Source organism: Symphodus melops (assembly GCF_947650265.1).
Source record: "Symphodus melops genome assembly, chromosome: 4".
NCBI lineage: Eukaryota > Metazoa > Chordata > Actinopteri > Labriformes > Labridae > Symphodus > Symphodus melops.
In genome coordinates, this window is record NC_136694.1 from 1,001,562 (window position 1) to 1,016,672 (window position 15,111).

The 15,111-nt window shown below is 42.8% G+C and overlaps 2 protein-coding genes and 1 long non-coding RNA gene across 6 annotated transcripts in view; 1 reads left to right on the forward strand and 2 right to left on the reverse strand.

Annotated features, from left to right (window-relative positions):
* Nucleotides 1–15,111, reverse strand: part of LOC306822700 (uncharacterized protein) — a 223,317-nt gene that overhangs the window by 173,005 nt on the left and 35,201 nt on the right. Inside the window, exons 4-5 of the mRNA XM_079341872.1 lie at nucleotides 803–952; nucleotides 527–646 (exon numbers count right to left, since the gene is read on the reverse strand). Coding sequence (XP_079197998.1) covers nucleotides 527–646; nucleotides 803–952 — 270 coding nt within the window. The remainder of the gene's footprint in view (nucleotides 1–526; nucleotides 647–802; nucleotides 953–15,111) is intronic.
* Nucleotides 1–15,111, forward strand: part of LOC306822718 (V-set domain containing T-cell activation inhibitor 1-like) — a 217,145-nt gene that overhangs the window by 88,833 nt on the left and 113,201 nt on the right. The gene's annotated exons all lie outside the window — the stretch shown is intronic.
* LOC306822757 lies at nucleotides 6,511–8,247 on the reverse strand. Its single transcript, XR_013778949.1, has 2 exons — nucleotides 7,871–8,247; nucleotides 6,511–7,044 (listed from the first exon to the last, which is right to left on the reverse strand). It is a non-coding gene; the product is annotated as an uncharacterized lncRNA (long non-coding RNA).

Consider the following 15,111-nt stretch of genomic DNA (forward strand, 5'->3'; position numbering starts at 1 on the left):
CCTTGTGTTCCTGTGCTGTTTTAAAACTGTCTGTTCCTCGTGTCCGCACTGAGCTCGGAAAAAGAGCGTTCAGTTTTGCTGCTCCCTCTACCTGGAACTTTCTCCAAAATGACTTGAAAATGGCCGACCTCATTTCACTTGAAGCCTTTGGCTCCATCTTAAAGGACAAAAAACGTGAGGCAATCGGACAGTGTCTGTGTGTCTGAATTGTAACCTGTCATCACAACTCTGCACTTCATCTGTAAACTGATCTGTTCATTGGAATTGTTGTTTTTTTCTTAACTTACTGTCTGTAAACTGTTTTAATCATGACGTGTGCTGCTGCCCTCTTGGCCAGGTCGCCCTTGTGAAAGAGATCTTGATCTCAATGGGTTAATTACCTGCTTAAATAAAGATGAAATTAAAAAAGAAAGAAAGAAATTCTTCTGTTTGGATTCAGCTCATAGTCTGCAGGGAGATGATTGTTTCTTGTGTTTTAACCCTCCTAAAACATCTGAAGAGACAAAGAGTTAGTAAGAAGACTTACTTTGTGTCCGAGGGTCCACCTTCATTTCTGAAGTTTATAACGTGACCTTTGGACCAATCACTCTTCAGAGACTGACAGCTGGGTACAGGAGACTCTGCTCTCTGTCTGCTCCTCTGAACTCTGTAAAAAAAACAACACATTTGATATTTTTATGATATGAATCTTTAATAAACTCTCTGAGGACAAAACTATAAAAGAAGCTGTAAATATAAAAAGGGCTACAGCTGTGGATGATGAGAAGCTTTCATGGTTTGTTTCTTTGCTAAGAAGACTTACTTTGTGTCCGAGGGTCCAGCTCCTTTACTGAAGTTTAAGAGATGACCAATGGACCAATCACTCTTCAGAGACAGACAGCTGGGTACAGGAGACTCTGCTCCGTCCTCCTCTTCCTCTAAACTCACATCCATGATCTGATCTGAAGTCAGTCTGAGAGGAAACACAGAAACACTCACTGAGAGATCAACACAAGAGAAACAGGAGAAACCAGTTTGATCTAACACACACACACACACGAACACACACACACGACTGTACAGACACACACACGAGCGAACACACACAAACTCACACAGTCAAGCACACACACAAACACAAAGACACACACACACAAACAAATGCGAACACACACACACACACACAGACACGACCGTACAGACACACACACAGACACGACCGTACAGACACACACACGCACGCACACACACACACACACAGACACGACCATACAAACACACACACACACACACACACACAAACACACACACAGCTCATATGAATGTAAGCTGTGACGTCATTAGAAAGTGTCTGTGTTCAGTTGACAGGAGGAAACTGAGAGTACAGAAGTGAAGATATAAAAACTGTGGATAAACACTCACCCTGCTTCACTCTTTACTTCTCTCTTCACTTCTGTCCACAAAATGTCTGAACTCACTGAACACTTTCACTTTCACTGTCCCGCCTCCTCTCATGAGTCTGGATCAGGTGTTGCTCCTCCCTCCTCCAGTTACAGCAAATGAGCTGCTGTGTGTGTGTGTGTGTGTGTGTGTGTGTGTGTGTGTGTGTGTGTGTGTGTGTGTGTGTGTGTGTGTGTGTGTGTGTGTGTGTGTGTGTGTGTGTGTGTGTGTGAAATCTTTAATTTCCCCCCGGGGACAAATAACATTTTTTTAATTGACGTCCATTGGGACGTGAGTTGGGAACTGGAGGGTTCGAGTCCCGGTGCAGACCAAAAAAAAAAATCTGGAAATTGGTGTGGTAGTTGAAGAGGTTCCAGGCCACTTCCTGGGCACTGCTGAGGTGCCCTTGAGCAAAAGGAGCGCCCAAAGCTCATGATCATAGGTGAGGGGGTAGGAACGAAGATCGACCGGTAAATTGAGAACCTCGCATTTAGGCTCAGCTCCTTCCTCTCCACGACGGACGCAACACTGATCCATCTGTCGATCTCACGCTCCATCTTCCCCGCCACCTTTTTCCGGTCTAGAATCATGGACTCAGATTTAGCGGTGCTGATCCTCATTCCAGCCGCCTCACACTCAGCAGTGAGCCGCTCCAGTGCACGCTGAAGGTCCAGGTTTGAGACCACAAGACCACATCATCCGCAAAAAGCAGAGACGATATCTTGTGGTCCCTGAACCGGACCCCCTCCGGCCCCTGGCTCCACCTAGAAATTCTGTCCATAAGAGTAATGAACAGAACCGGTGACAAAGGGCAGCCCTGCTGGAGGCCAACACGCACCGGGAACAGGTCCGACTTACTGCCGGCAATGCAAACCAGACTCCTGCTCTGGTCATACAGGGACCGGACCGCCCTTAGCAAAGGGCCCCGAACCCCATACTCTCAGAGCACCCCCACAGGACGCCACGGGGGACACGGTCGAACGCCTTCTCCAGATCCACAAAGCACATGTGGACTTGTTGAGCAAACTCCCATGAACCCTCGAGCACCCGCTGGAGAGTGTAGAGCTGGTCCAGCGTTCCACGGCCGGGACAAAAACCGCTTTGTTCCTCTTTGATCCGAGGTTCGACTAACAACTGGATCCTCCTCTCCAGAACCCTGGAATAGACTTTCCCAGGGAGGCTGAGGAGTGTGATTCCCCGGTAGTTGGAACACACCCTCCAGTCACCCTTCTTGTAAAGAGGGACCACCACCCCGGTCTGCCAGTCCAGAGGCACTGTCCCCGACCTCCACGCGATGCTACAGAGACGTGTCAACCATGACAGCCCCTGCACATCCAGAGACTTAAGATACTCAGGGCGAATCTCATCCACCCCTGGTTCCTTGCCACCAAGGAGCTTGCCAACTACCTCGGTGACTTCGGCTTGGGTGATGGACGAATCCACCTCGGAGCACTCAGCCTCTGCTTCCTCAGTGGAAGACGTGAAGGTGGGATTGAGGAGATCCTCGAAGTATTCCTTCCACCGTCCGACTACATCCCCAGTTGAGGTCAGCAGCTTCCCACCTCCACTGTAAACAGTGTTGGTGAAGCACTGCTTCCCCCTCCTGAGACGATGGACGGTTTGCCAGAATAACAGAACAGACGATGAGGACGTCTTTGAGTTCAAGTTGACCTGATGGTAGTTTCAGGTTAAAACTAAAATAAGAACTGTGAATATGTGGTCAGTTTAAAAACACCAAGCTGTCCCTCATTCTGTTTATTATATAGAAGTTAGTTCCCATTAAGAACACGTCAGTCCTTCCCAGTTGAACCCAGCTCATGATAAACAGTCTCATCACTTCATCTACTGCAGCCTGATCTTAACCTGAATCACAGATTATTAGTTTGTCATCACTGATTTACACTCAGTCACTTTTCTCTCCTGTCACTACTCTTCTTCTACTTTTATTTTTCAACCATTTTTATACTTCCTGTTTATTTCCTGCTCTGTGTCTGTCTGTATTGATTGGACAGGAGAGTGATGGGTAATATAGTGAGTGAAGACACGATGACCGCTGAGTTAAAGCAGAGTCTGGATTTTAACCTGACTGTAAAAAAACTCAAACTGACCTTCATCATGTCAAACTGGAAAAAAGAAAATAAATGTGATTCTCACAAAATCAGTATTTTGTAGAGATGATTACTTTCTGTTTGTTTCCTTGTATTATAATTGTATTTTATTTAAGTCTGAATGATGAACTGATGAGAGATTACAGACAATGTCATGCTGTTTCACTAAATGGCCACAGGGTGGCAGCACCCTCCAGCAGCGTCGCTCGGGGACCTTTAGCAGCGCGCGGAGCAAGAAGAGCTCAGACTCCGCTGAATGGAGAATGAGCAACTGTTGTCCTGCGTCACTGATTTCATTTTAATATTTCCAATATTTAAACACTTTCTTTGTGATTCCAGATGTTTATTAGATAACCTGAATCCCCGGTGATGTGTGCTCTGTAAGCTGAAAGGTAAATGTGTCAAAGTTCAGTCTGACGGACGTCGGGAGAAAATGGCGGCTGCCGTCCTCATCGTCAGTTCTCTTTAGTTTTGTTCGGCTCCTGGTTCATCTGCAGGTTATTTCTATGTGTGTTTAAAGTGACTGTGTAGTAAAATGTGATGTTAATGTTCTGTTGAAGAACAGCTCCGGCTGCAGCTCCGTGTAACGACTCACCAGTTGATATCAGACGATGACGCAGATTCAGGTCACGAGGTTTGGCGCCAAGTTACGAGGCGGCCATGTTGATGATTTATAGTTTGTGTTCATATCGAGTGAATTTAATACAGTGAGACTGCAAATAAGATTTATTCTGTTTTATGAAGTGAAACTTTAACTTGTTAAATGAACAGTTCATACAAACATATTGTTTTGATGAGGACAAAGATGTTAAAAAGTGCTTTAAGGGAAAAGTGCAGACATGAGTGAGAGACAGAAGATTTAAAGAGAAAATGTTTGTTTTGGTTCAGTTGTTTGAAACATGTCAGGAGACATTGAACACAACTTTTAAACCATGTTTTGCTTCATGATAATCCAGATGCAGTTACACAATTAATTCAAGTTTGTAAATAAATATAATCCGCTGAATGGAGAATGAGCAGCTGTTGTCCTGCGTCGCTCATTTCCTTGTAATATTTCCAATATTTCCAGGACTCCTTTCCCAGGATTATCTATATATCTGCCAGCAGAGACCCAGCCGGGACCCGCTACATAAACAGCTGTTGACCTGATAACTGCTCTCATATCTGACAAACCCAGGGGCGTCCAAAACGGCCTTCAAAGCCCCGCCTACCTTCTCTGGTCCAATCAGATCCAGAGCATTCAGGAGCAGAATCTAAAGTATTCTCTGATAATCTGAATCACAGGGTCGCTGGTTCAGATCCCAGACTCTCCTGTCCACCATGTTAAAGTGCCCTTGAGCAACACTCTGAACCCTGCATGAAGAAGTGCTTTCTAACTGCTGGAATCCAAAACAAAGTGCTTGAAGCTGTGAAAGGTTCAGACTAACCAACATGAATAAAAGCTTCTGACTGAAGAGAAGTGAGTGAATGTTTTGCAGCTGAAGTCAAATCTAATGTTTTCTTTAGTGTTCCTGATATTGATCATGATGTGTCTCCTTTTGATGATGTCATCAGTTTATCCGTCACAGCGAGCTCAAACAAATCCAGCAGTGATGCTCCCGAGTGTTCACCTTCATTTGTGTGTTTAATGTGAAGAGAGGACGGCTGATAGAGGGAGACGAGCCACACATTCAAACCTGCAGCACTGACATGTTGTTTTGTTTGTCCTCATGTTTTAGTTGTTGACGAGCCACAGACAGTTTTCCACATGCTGAGAAATCAAAGTGTCCTCTGTTTGAGGACTGTTGATTCAGACTGCTTCACTTTGATCCAGGTGTAAACTGGACTCTGTTTCCTGTTGTTGACTTCATCAGCGTTCATGTCTGTTGACGCTGTACACTGATGCTGATGATCTTCACTCACAGCTTCTTCATTTCTCTACAAACGTTTGAATCAAAGATGAAACGTGTCAAAGTGTGTCTTCTGACTGTCCAACACTGAAGGACACAAAGCAGCTTCACTTCTGTCCTCTGACTTGATCTGATAACAAGAGGAAACTTTACACACTGAATCATGTGACCAGTGTGAAGAAATAGGACACGCTGAAGGCTTTCATGTAAATGTTAGGAAGGCTTCTTATTTATTGGCTGTCTATCACCATGGGCCTCAGGTCAGCATGTATGAACTTCACTTCTGCTTTATTTCTTCACATTCAAGTCAAAGGCTCATAAAGGAGGAAACAGAGCTAAACACACATGGGAGAGTTCAAAGTTCAAAAAACCGACCAATCAGAGGGGAAGGAGAAACCAGGAAGTGACCTGAGGCAGATGAAGAGGAGAAGTGAGATATAAATGGGGAATAGCGCCATCTGCTGGTGCACAAACAACAATACGGGTTGTTCCCTCCACCTCCCTTTAGCAACAGTGCAATGCTGCCATCTGGTGTTGAAAAGGTGGAATGACATTAAGAGGGTTTCTCTGGATTTTTCACATATTTGGAGTTCAAGATCAAGCAATAAAAAAATTAAAATGATTGATCTTTTAATGAACAGATGACTTTGTTCATGTTTTGTTTTATTTCCCTTTATTTATCGACAGTATGATCTGAAAACGTTTTTCAAATGACTGAAGCAGTTTTTTTAAAGCCTGATCAGGAGGACTCCCAGAGGATCCAAAAACCCTCCACAACAACTCCACCGTCACGCTCCATACTCTTCTTCTAAACTGCACGAGGCTTTAACATGTTTGTTTTTAATGTGTGATTTAACAGTGAGGTCTTTTACTGTGTGAAGCTGTCGGATAAAGCTGGATCTGTAAAGTGTGATCTGATGTTATTTCATTCAAACCATCTTTTGTGTGTCAGTGATTGTCCTGACTGTCGACCTAATCTGTGCTAAGACTTGTGTATATAGGACTCTAATAAAGAGATGAACACAACACATGCAGAAAGTGATAAATACAGAAAAGGATGAGGAATTTGTTTGTAGAGAAAGTTCAGTCAGGAAGACGATATTTTGCATGTTTTATTGTTTGTTCTTATTCTTTCCTGTATGACAGCAGCTGTTGAAGCCATGACTTTGATTTATGTTCCTTCAATGATTTCAGTCTATAACCATCAGGACTGACTCTGTAACCTCTGAGGAGAATCTAGAGTTCATTTCCTGACACATGAAGCACATGGTCTGTGTTGGATCAGCAGCAGCTGAAGATCAGAGAAGATGTGATGAAGCCTGGATTACATTCATGAAGTCATCCTGCATTAAAGCTGCAGAGAGGAAACGTCACAGCTCCAAGGATGTGAACATGCTCCTCAGCTCGCTCCAAAGTCCAGGCGCTTTCTTTTTTTTCTCTGTGTGTGTCTTTAATCTAAAATCCAACAGCATTACCTTCAAATGCAATGGCTTCCTTGAGGTGAACCTCTGAAGTCTGGCTGGTTTGAACTTGTCTTTGGGACAGAGGGAGCAGTGGACCTGACTGCAGCATGTCGTGCAGCGTTCCACTGCAGGCTTTCCACCTCACTGAATGATCCAATGATGCATCTAAAGAGGATATAAAATGCATTCTGTTACATGAACTTCAATTCAAATGAATGTATACAGCCTGCAGACGTAGATTGTCTTTCCTTACAGGTCAAATGGACACTTGCAGCAGGTAGTGTACATGAGGCCTTACGTATGTAGAAGAAGAAATAATGACTATGACACTACGGGTTCAAGTCCGGCATTCAAAAACATAGTGAAGTGAAAGTGGCTGAAAGAAGACACTTGAGTCATTTAGTATGTTATGTTAGAAAGAGCATTGACTAGTATCAACAATAAAAGTAGTGATGGTGCAGAAGCCTGCTGTTTCTCTGTCATTTCACTTCCTATTCCTTTTGTTTATATGCTTTAGTACACAACAGAGGTGGACAAATACACATTTCAATTGTGCCATAAAGTCCTGACACCTTGTGATCCCACTTGTGCACTTCAACAGGTGATATCATGAATGAGCTGGTCGACCTCTGGGAAAACATCATGGTGTGCTGCTGCATCGTGTCGGTAGCTCGGCTGTCTCACATATCACGTTTGTGAGTTCAGAAAGAAACGTTTGCAACAACAGAGTTTACAACAATGTTTTATAACGCTGCAAACACATACATGCCAACAGTGACTTTACCTTATGCACTAAAAAGTTACTAATCACTGACAACTTCAAGTGTTGATACTAACCGCTTTGGTGAAAGTGAACGTTGATTTAAAAGGACAACCCAAACCGACATCATGTCACATCCGGTAATCTGCATCATTAATGACTCCTGTATTGATGAAGAACACAAGAAAGCATGGATTTACTTTCTGTTCAGAAGCAAAATCAGTAACTCACCGCTGCATATGTCGACTCGCTGCTCTTCGTCCAATCAAAAAGCAGGTGAAAACGTCCTTTCAAGTTGTCCCTTCCTCGTGGTATTTTGCGCTTCATATCAGTTAACACAGCTCTGAGGGAGAAACTGTGCAGACATGTGGCTCTTTGTTACATAACACAATCCAGCTGTGTTTCAGAGCAGGCTGTGTGCGGCCAGGAGAAATACAGACCAATAAACAATCAGCTGTTTAAACACAGCCGGGATTTTTAATGCTGCTGTCTTACGGGACCAATCAACAGACTGCAGTGTTTAGCTCCACCTTTCACCCCGGCTGTAGTGTCGATGGACACGCCTCTCTCTCTCTCTCTCTCTCTCTCTCTCTCTCTCTCTCTCTCTCTCTCTCTCTCTCTCTCTCTCTCTCTCTCTCTCTCTTGGTAGTAAACACAGGAGAGAAACCATTTAGTTGTTCAGTTTGCGGTAAAAGATTTGCACAGAATGGAGATCTGAAGTCCCCATGGCGGTTCACACAGGAGAGAAACTGTTTTGTTGTTCAGTTTGTGGTAAAAGATTTGCATGTAATGGAACTCTGAGGCTCAGGCCCGCCCCTCCCTAAACGCAGAACACGCGCTGTGCGTAGGGCCCCGTGATCCATGGGGGGCCCCATTTTGCGCAAGTGAATTGAATTTCCCTCAGGATCAATAAAGGATGATCATTCTCTGCAAATGCGCAAAGGGTGCGCGTGAATTTTGCCGAGAGGTGCGCGTAGAGCACCGCCACCAAGTCAGCCCGAGGCAAGAGAGAGAGAGAAAAAAAGAGACGCAATGATTGAAAGCCCATCTGACCAATCAGCGATCAGATGGGCCGGCAGGCAGTTTTTTGCAGGCAGAGAGTAGAGAGAGAGAGATGGCTTCCAAATGTCAATACGATTCGGGAGCTAGCAAAACAAAGAAAAAATCCAAACAAGAAGAGGCTCGTGCTTCACTTAAAGGTGGGTATGTTGTTGAAATAAAAAAGAAAAAAACTTAGTCGCATATAAACATAAACTGCTGGCATGTCTGCTCGTGCTAATCATGAGACAGAAGATATGATAATTGTGTCTAGATGTGGACTGGAGATTACATTTTCAAGCGGCCCTGATGACCATTTAGTAAATGTCTTGTTAACTGAATATATTCAGCTTTATTGAAAAAAATGGAGTTTTTAATTGACCAGTTGGTGGTCATATGTTGGCTCAGGTTTATAGCCTATCAATCTATGTTTTTAATAGAAGTATAACAGTGTAGAAATGTAGAATCTAAGTACAACATGTGAAAATAAGTACATACAATATTTGAATGTAGAAATATCATCAAATTCAATCATATTATTACTAGTTGGAATCATATTTGCATACATTGCAATTTATTTTTGTGAGGTTAGTATTTAAATAATTAAGTTTACCATTAAAACCAAAAACAAATCTATAAAGTTCTTGTTCCACTGTGGATAGAGACTCTTCATTTGAATTGTTAGTAATTGTAATTTATTATTATTATTATTATGTTATTGGAAGGGGGGGCCCCAAAATAAAATCCTGCTTAGGGCCCCCACTTGGCCAGGGGCGGCTCTGCTGAGGCTCCACTTGGCAGTTCACATGGGAGAAAAACCATTTAGTTGTCCAGTTTGTAGTAAAATATTTGCACAAAATGGTGATCTGAAGTCCAACATGGCAGTTCACATAGGAGAGAAACCATTTAGTTGTCAAGTGTGTAGTAAAAGATTTGCATGAAATGAAGATTAAAAGTCCTACATGGCAGTTCACATAGGAGGGAAACCATTTAGTTGTTCAGTTTGTGGTAAAAGATTTGCATGACATGAAGATCCGAAGTCCCACATGGCAGTTCACACAGGAGCGAAAACAGTTAGTTGTTCAGTTTGTGGTAAAACATCTGCACTAAAAGGACAGCTGAGAGGAAACTTGGCAGTTCACACAGGAGAGAAACCTATTAGTTGGTCAGATTGTGGTAAAACATCTGCACTTAAAGGACAGCTGAGGGCACACTTGGCAGTTCACACAGGAGAGAAACAATTTAGTTGTTCAGTTTGTGGTAAAACGTCTGCGCTAATAGGACAGCTGAGGGGACACTTGGAGGTTCACACAGGAGAGAAACCATTTAATTGTCCAGTTTGTCGTAAAATATTTGCACAAAATGGAGATGTGAAATCCAACATGGCAGTTCACACAGGAGAGAAACCATGTAATTGACAAGTGTGTAGTAAAAGATTTGCATGACATGAAGATCTGAAGTCGCACATGTCACTTCACACAGGAGCGAAAACATTTAGTTGTTCAGTTTGTGGTAAAACATCTGCGCTAAAAGGACAGCTGAGGGGACACTTGGCAGTTCACACAGGAGAGAAACCATTTAGTTGTCCCGTTTGTAGTAAAATATTTGCACAAAATTGTGATCTGAAGTCCAACATGGCAGTTCACATAGGAGAGAAACCATTTAGTTGTCAAGTGTGTAGTAAAAGATTTGCATGAAATGAAGATTAAAAGTCCTACATGGCAGTTCACATAGGAGGGAAACCATTTAGTTGTTCAGTTTGTGGTAAAAGATTTGCATGACATGAAGATCCGAAGTCCCACATGGCAGTTCACACAGGAGCGAAAACAGTTAGTTGTTCAGTTTGTGGTAAAACATCTGCACTAAAAGGACAGCTGAGAGGAAACTTGGCAGTTCACACAGGAGAGAAACCTATTAGTTGGTCAGATTGTGGTAAAACATCTGCACTTAAAGGACAGCTGAGGGCACACTTGGCAGTTCACACAGGAGAGAAACAATTTAGTTGTTCAGTTTGTGGTAAAACGTCTGCGCTAATAGGACAGCTAAGGGGACACTTGGAGGTTCACACAGGAGAGAAACCATTTAATTGTCCAGTTTGTCGTAAAATATTTGCACAAAATGGAGATGTGAAATCCAACATGGCAGTTCACACAGGAGAGAAACCATGTAATTGACAAGTGTGTAGTAAAAGATTTGCATGACATGAAGATCTGAAGTCGCACATGTCACTTCACACAGGAGCGAAAACATTTAGTTGTTCAGTTTGTGGTAAAACATCTGCGCTAAAAGGACAGCTGAGGGGACACTTGGCAGTTCACACAGGAGAGAAACCATTTAGTTGTCCCGTTTGTAGTAAGAGATTTGCATGAAATGAAGATTCAAAGTCCTACATGGCAGTTCACATAGGAGAGTAACCATGTTGTTGTTCAGTTTGTGGTAAAACACCTGCACTAAAAGGACAGCTGCGGGGACACTTGGCAGTTCACACAGGAGAGAAACCATTTAGTTGTTCAGTTTGTGGTAAAAGATTTCCCTGGAATGGAACTCTGAGGTTCCACTTGGTAGTTCACACTGGAGAAAAACCATTTTGTTGTCAAGTGTGTAGTAAAAGATTTGCATGACATGAAGATCCGAAGTCTCACATGGCACTTCACACAGGAGCGAAAACATTTAGTTGTTCAGTTTGTGTTAAAATATTTCCCTGGAATGGAACTCTGAGGTTCCACTTGGTAGTTCACACTGGAGAGAAACCATTTTGTTGTTCAGTTTGTAGTAAAAGATTTGCATGAAATGAAGATTCAAAGTCCTACATGGCAGTTCACATAGGAGAGAAACCATTTAGTTGTTCAGTTTGTGGTAAAAGATTTCCCTGGAATGGAACTCTGAGGTTCCACTTGGTAGTTCACACGGGAGAAAAACCATTTTGTTGTCAAGTGTGTAGTAAAAGATTTGCATGACATGAAGATCCGAAGTCCCACATGGCACTTCACACAGGAGCGAAAACATTTAGTTGTTCAGTTTGTGGTAAAACATCTGCTCTAAAAGGACAGCTGAGGGGACACTTGGCAGTTCACACAGGAGAGAAACCATTTAGTTGTCAAGTGTGTAGTAAAATAATTGCAATAAATGGAGATCTGAAGTCCAACATGGCAGATCACACAGGAGAGAAACCATTTAATTGTCAAGTGTGTAGTAAAATATTTGCATGAAATGAAGATTCAAAGTCCTACATGGCAGTTCACATAGGAAGGAAACCATTTAGTTGTTCAGTTTGTGGTAAAACATCTGCACTAAAAGCACAGCTGACGGGACATTTGGCAGTTCACACGGGAGAAAAAACATTTTGTTGTTCAGTTTCAGTAAAAGATTTGCATGACATGACAATCCGAAGTCCCACATGGCACTTCACACAGGAGCGAAAACATTTAGTTGTTCAAACATCTGCGCTAAAAGGACAGCTGAGGGGATACTTGGCGGTTCACACAGGAGAGAAACCATTTAGTTGTTCAGTTAGTAGTAAAACATTTACACGAAATCGAACTGAGGCTCCTCTTGGCAGTTCAGTTTTCAAGTTAATTTCAAACTGTTTGTTTGCTTTCTTCATAAAAAACACTGTTTTAACATACAATAAACATTCTTGATTGCAATATTTTTTTGATTGTATTTTGTAAAATGGCAAGTTGTTCATGATATTTACTGACCCACTTACAGAGTGCTTTATGAAACATTTCAACTGTGAAAGAAATCCAACGAGAGCAGAGGTTCTGATACCCACAAGCATCCAATAAGGATTGAAGTGTTCTCTGTGCAGTACAGGATTTGCAAAATCAATTGGAGATCCGAGGCGACCTTTGGCTGTACAGAGAAGAGAGAGACCAGTTAGATGTTCAGTTTGTGGCCAAAGATTTGCCTGAGCTGAGACTGACACACTGAGCTTCTGTCTCTCTCTCTCTGTACGTCATTTTCTGCACGTCTCTGAATTTACATCCTCATCATACCATGTATCTTTCAAAGTTCAAAGGTCGAGCATGTCATGTTGGCACATTATAAACAATCCAAACAAGCACTAGAGATGCTACTCTGCAATAGAAGTTATGCTACACATGTTTCACATCATCAACACGTCCTCTCTTCTCCTGTCACTCAAACATCTCTGCTTCCTGTGACATCACTGCGCTCCTTATAGGTGTGTGTGTGTGTGTATGTGTGTGTGTGTGTGTGTGTGTGTGTGTGTGTGTTTCTCACAGAGACAGATCTGGTGCTTGTGTTTTTTCTTTAGACTCTGGCCGTTGTCGTCTTTTAAAGGGATACTTCACCCATATGCATTAAGCCTTGTATCATTAGAAACATGGTAGTATTTTGTAGTAGTTTTTAATGGTTGTGCATCCAGCCTCATTTTGCACTGAGACAGGAAAGCTTCTTATCTCTTTGTCTTAAAAGGAGCCTCCAATGACACAAAAAAATCCTCATTTTGCATCATTGGAGGCTGATTTGGTTAGCAGCTGTGAAAAGGCATTGCTAGTTCCTTTAGCAATTTATATCTTTTCATCCAGTTTACTTTGAACAAGCAAAGTGGAACACATTTAAAGGCCCGTCACATAACGACTTACCAGAGCCGGCCCAAACCCACTTGGTGCCCGAGGTGAGATTTGAGCTGCTGCCCCTTGAAGCCTGTTGCTACCAACTCCACCTCCAATCACAATATTCATGCACTTCTAAAAGACTGGCACACAGCTTGACCTTCTACAGCTCAGCTTTATTTCAAGCTGATATTCAATGGTAGGGTCAGTGTCACTGTCACACTCGTCTGACTCCTCCCCCACAAAGAGCGGGTAGCGAGCAGCGGTGTTGTGATGCGTCAGCTCGAGCAGGGAGCATGAAAATGAAATCTGTTTTCTTTGCTTCTATTAATGAACGAAAGCGTGAAAATGAGGTTCAATCAAACAACAGGAAGTAAGAGCCCAACTAGCAGGGAACATTCCCACAAGAACATCTGGAATATGTTTAAAGGACATGTTGAAGATGGTCATCATTCAACATCATGTCCCTATAATGTGAACTGTTAAAGGAAGATTAGGTCACATTTGACACAGCAGAAATCCAGGATATGCTCTGAACATATCTGGGAGTCATGACTGTCTACAAGGAGTGACAGGCGAGTTGTCTGTGACGCTGCCTGAGTCGTATCTACGTCATGTTCACTTGGACGCGCTGGCTCCTCCCCTTCCTGTTTAAGTGAGGGAGGAGAGAAAAGAAGAAGAACAGACTGTACTCACTGATTATCTGAAGCTCATAGAAGCCTTTTGAGATCATTTCCTGCTAGCACAACAATGCAGCCCAGAATACTAAACATGAGAGTGACCTTATTATTTGATATCAATGAAAGTCATTAGTATCACTACATTCTTATCAGTAGTAACAAGAGCTCCATGTTAAGGAAGAAAATCAAGTCTCTGTCCATGTTGCTATGAGGAGCTCTACCTGAAATAAAGAGTGAAGGATCCAAGATTAGCTTGATGTCCACAATGGGACTTCTTTCTTTTTGTACGTGTGTCGTTTATGTGACGGTGGATTTTAATGGCGTGGCTCTGCCGTGGTGAAAATGGACTACTAAGAAACGTTCCCCGGTGCCTTCTTAGCGGTGAAATAATCCGGTCCTACCAAGAGGTTGGAATTGAAATAAAAGGAAAAGAGGCCAGCAGGCTAGGAGTAACAACAGTGAATGGTTGTCACATTGAGAACGGTTGCTCTGGCTCACCTTCCTGTCCACTCCAACATCAACATGAATCCACAATAAGTATGATAGTACGACCAATGATGACTTGTTCCTGTTCAGATTCTTCATGTCTAGCCTCGATCCCTGAGCTGAAGGAGCAGCAGAAACAGCTGTGCTGCAGGTGACACAGGTGAATCCACTCCCTCCTATCAGGCCTCTCAGAAGAGGAGGAGAGCTCATTGTTCACTTTGCTCTCCAAATCACACCTGTTTCCTCTTTCTTTGCCCAGCGCGTCCACAAGTGACTCACTGTTGAAGTTCATGAGTTCAGTGATTCACTTTGTTTGTGACGCTCAGGCAGACTTGATTTATTGTTGATGAAAACATCAGCCTGTGTTTAAGGATACATGTGTGCCTGTTTGGATGATTGAACTTTATTAACAAGGATCTTGTGAAGCAGGCAGATAATGAATTGTTCCACTTTATTTCTCCTGAACAGGAACACCACTTGACAAATGAAGGCTGTGGAATCATCATCTCTCTGCCTTCATTCACATGCATCACCTCACCTTTGGATGTCTATGAGCTTCAGCCGTCATCATTTAGGTTCAAACACTTCCATGGATGTAGATATCCATCATGTTTGAGGCATACCCATGTACGACTGCACAAAGCATTCTGAGGTCAATGAAACGTGTTGAAGAAAACATCATCTGCGT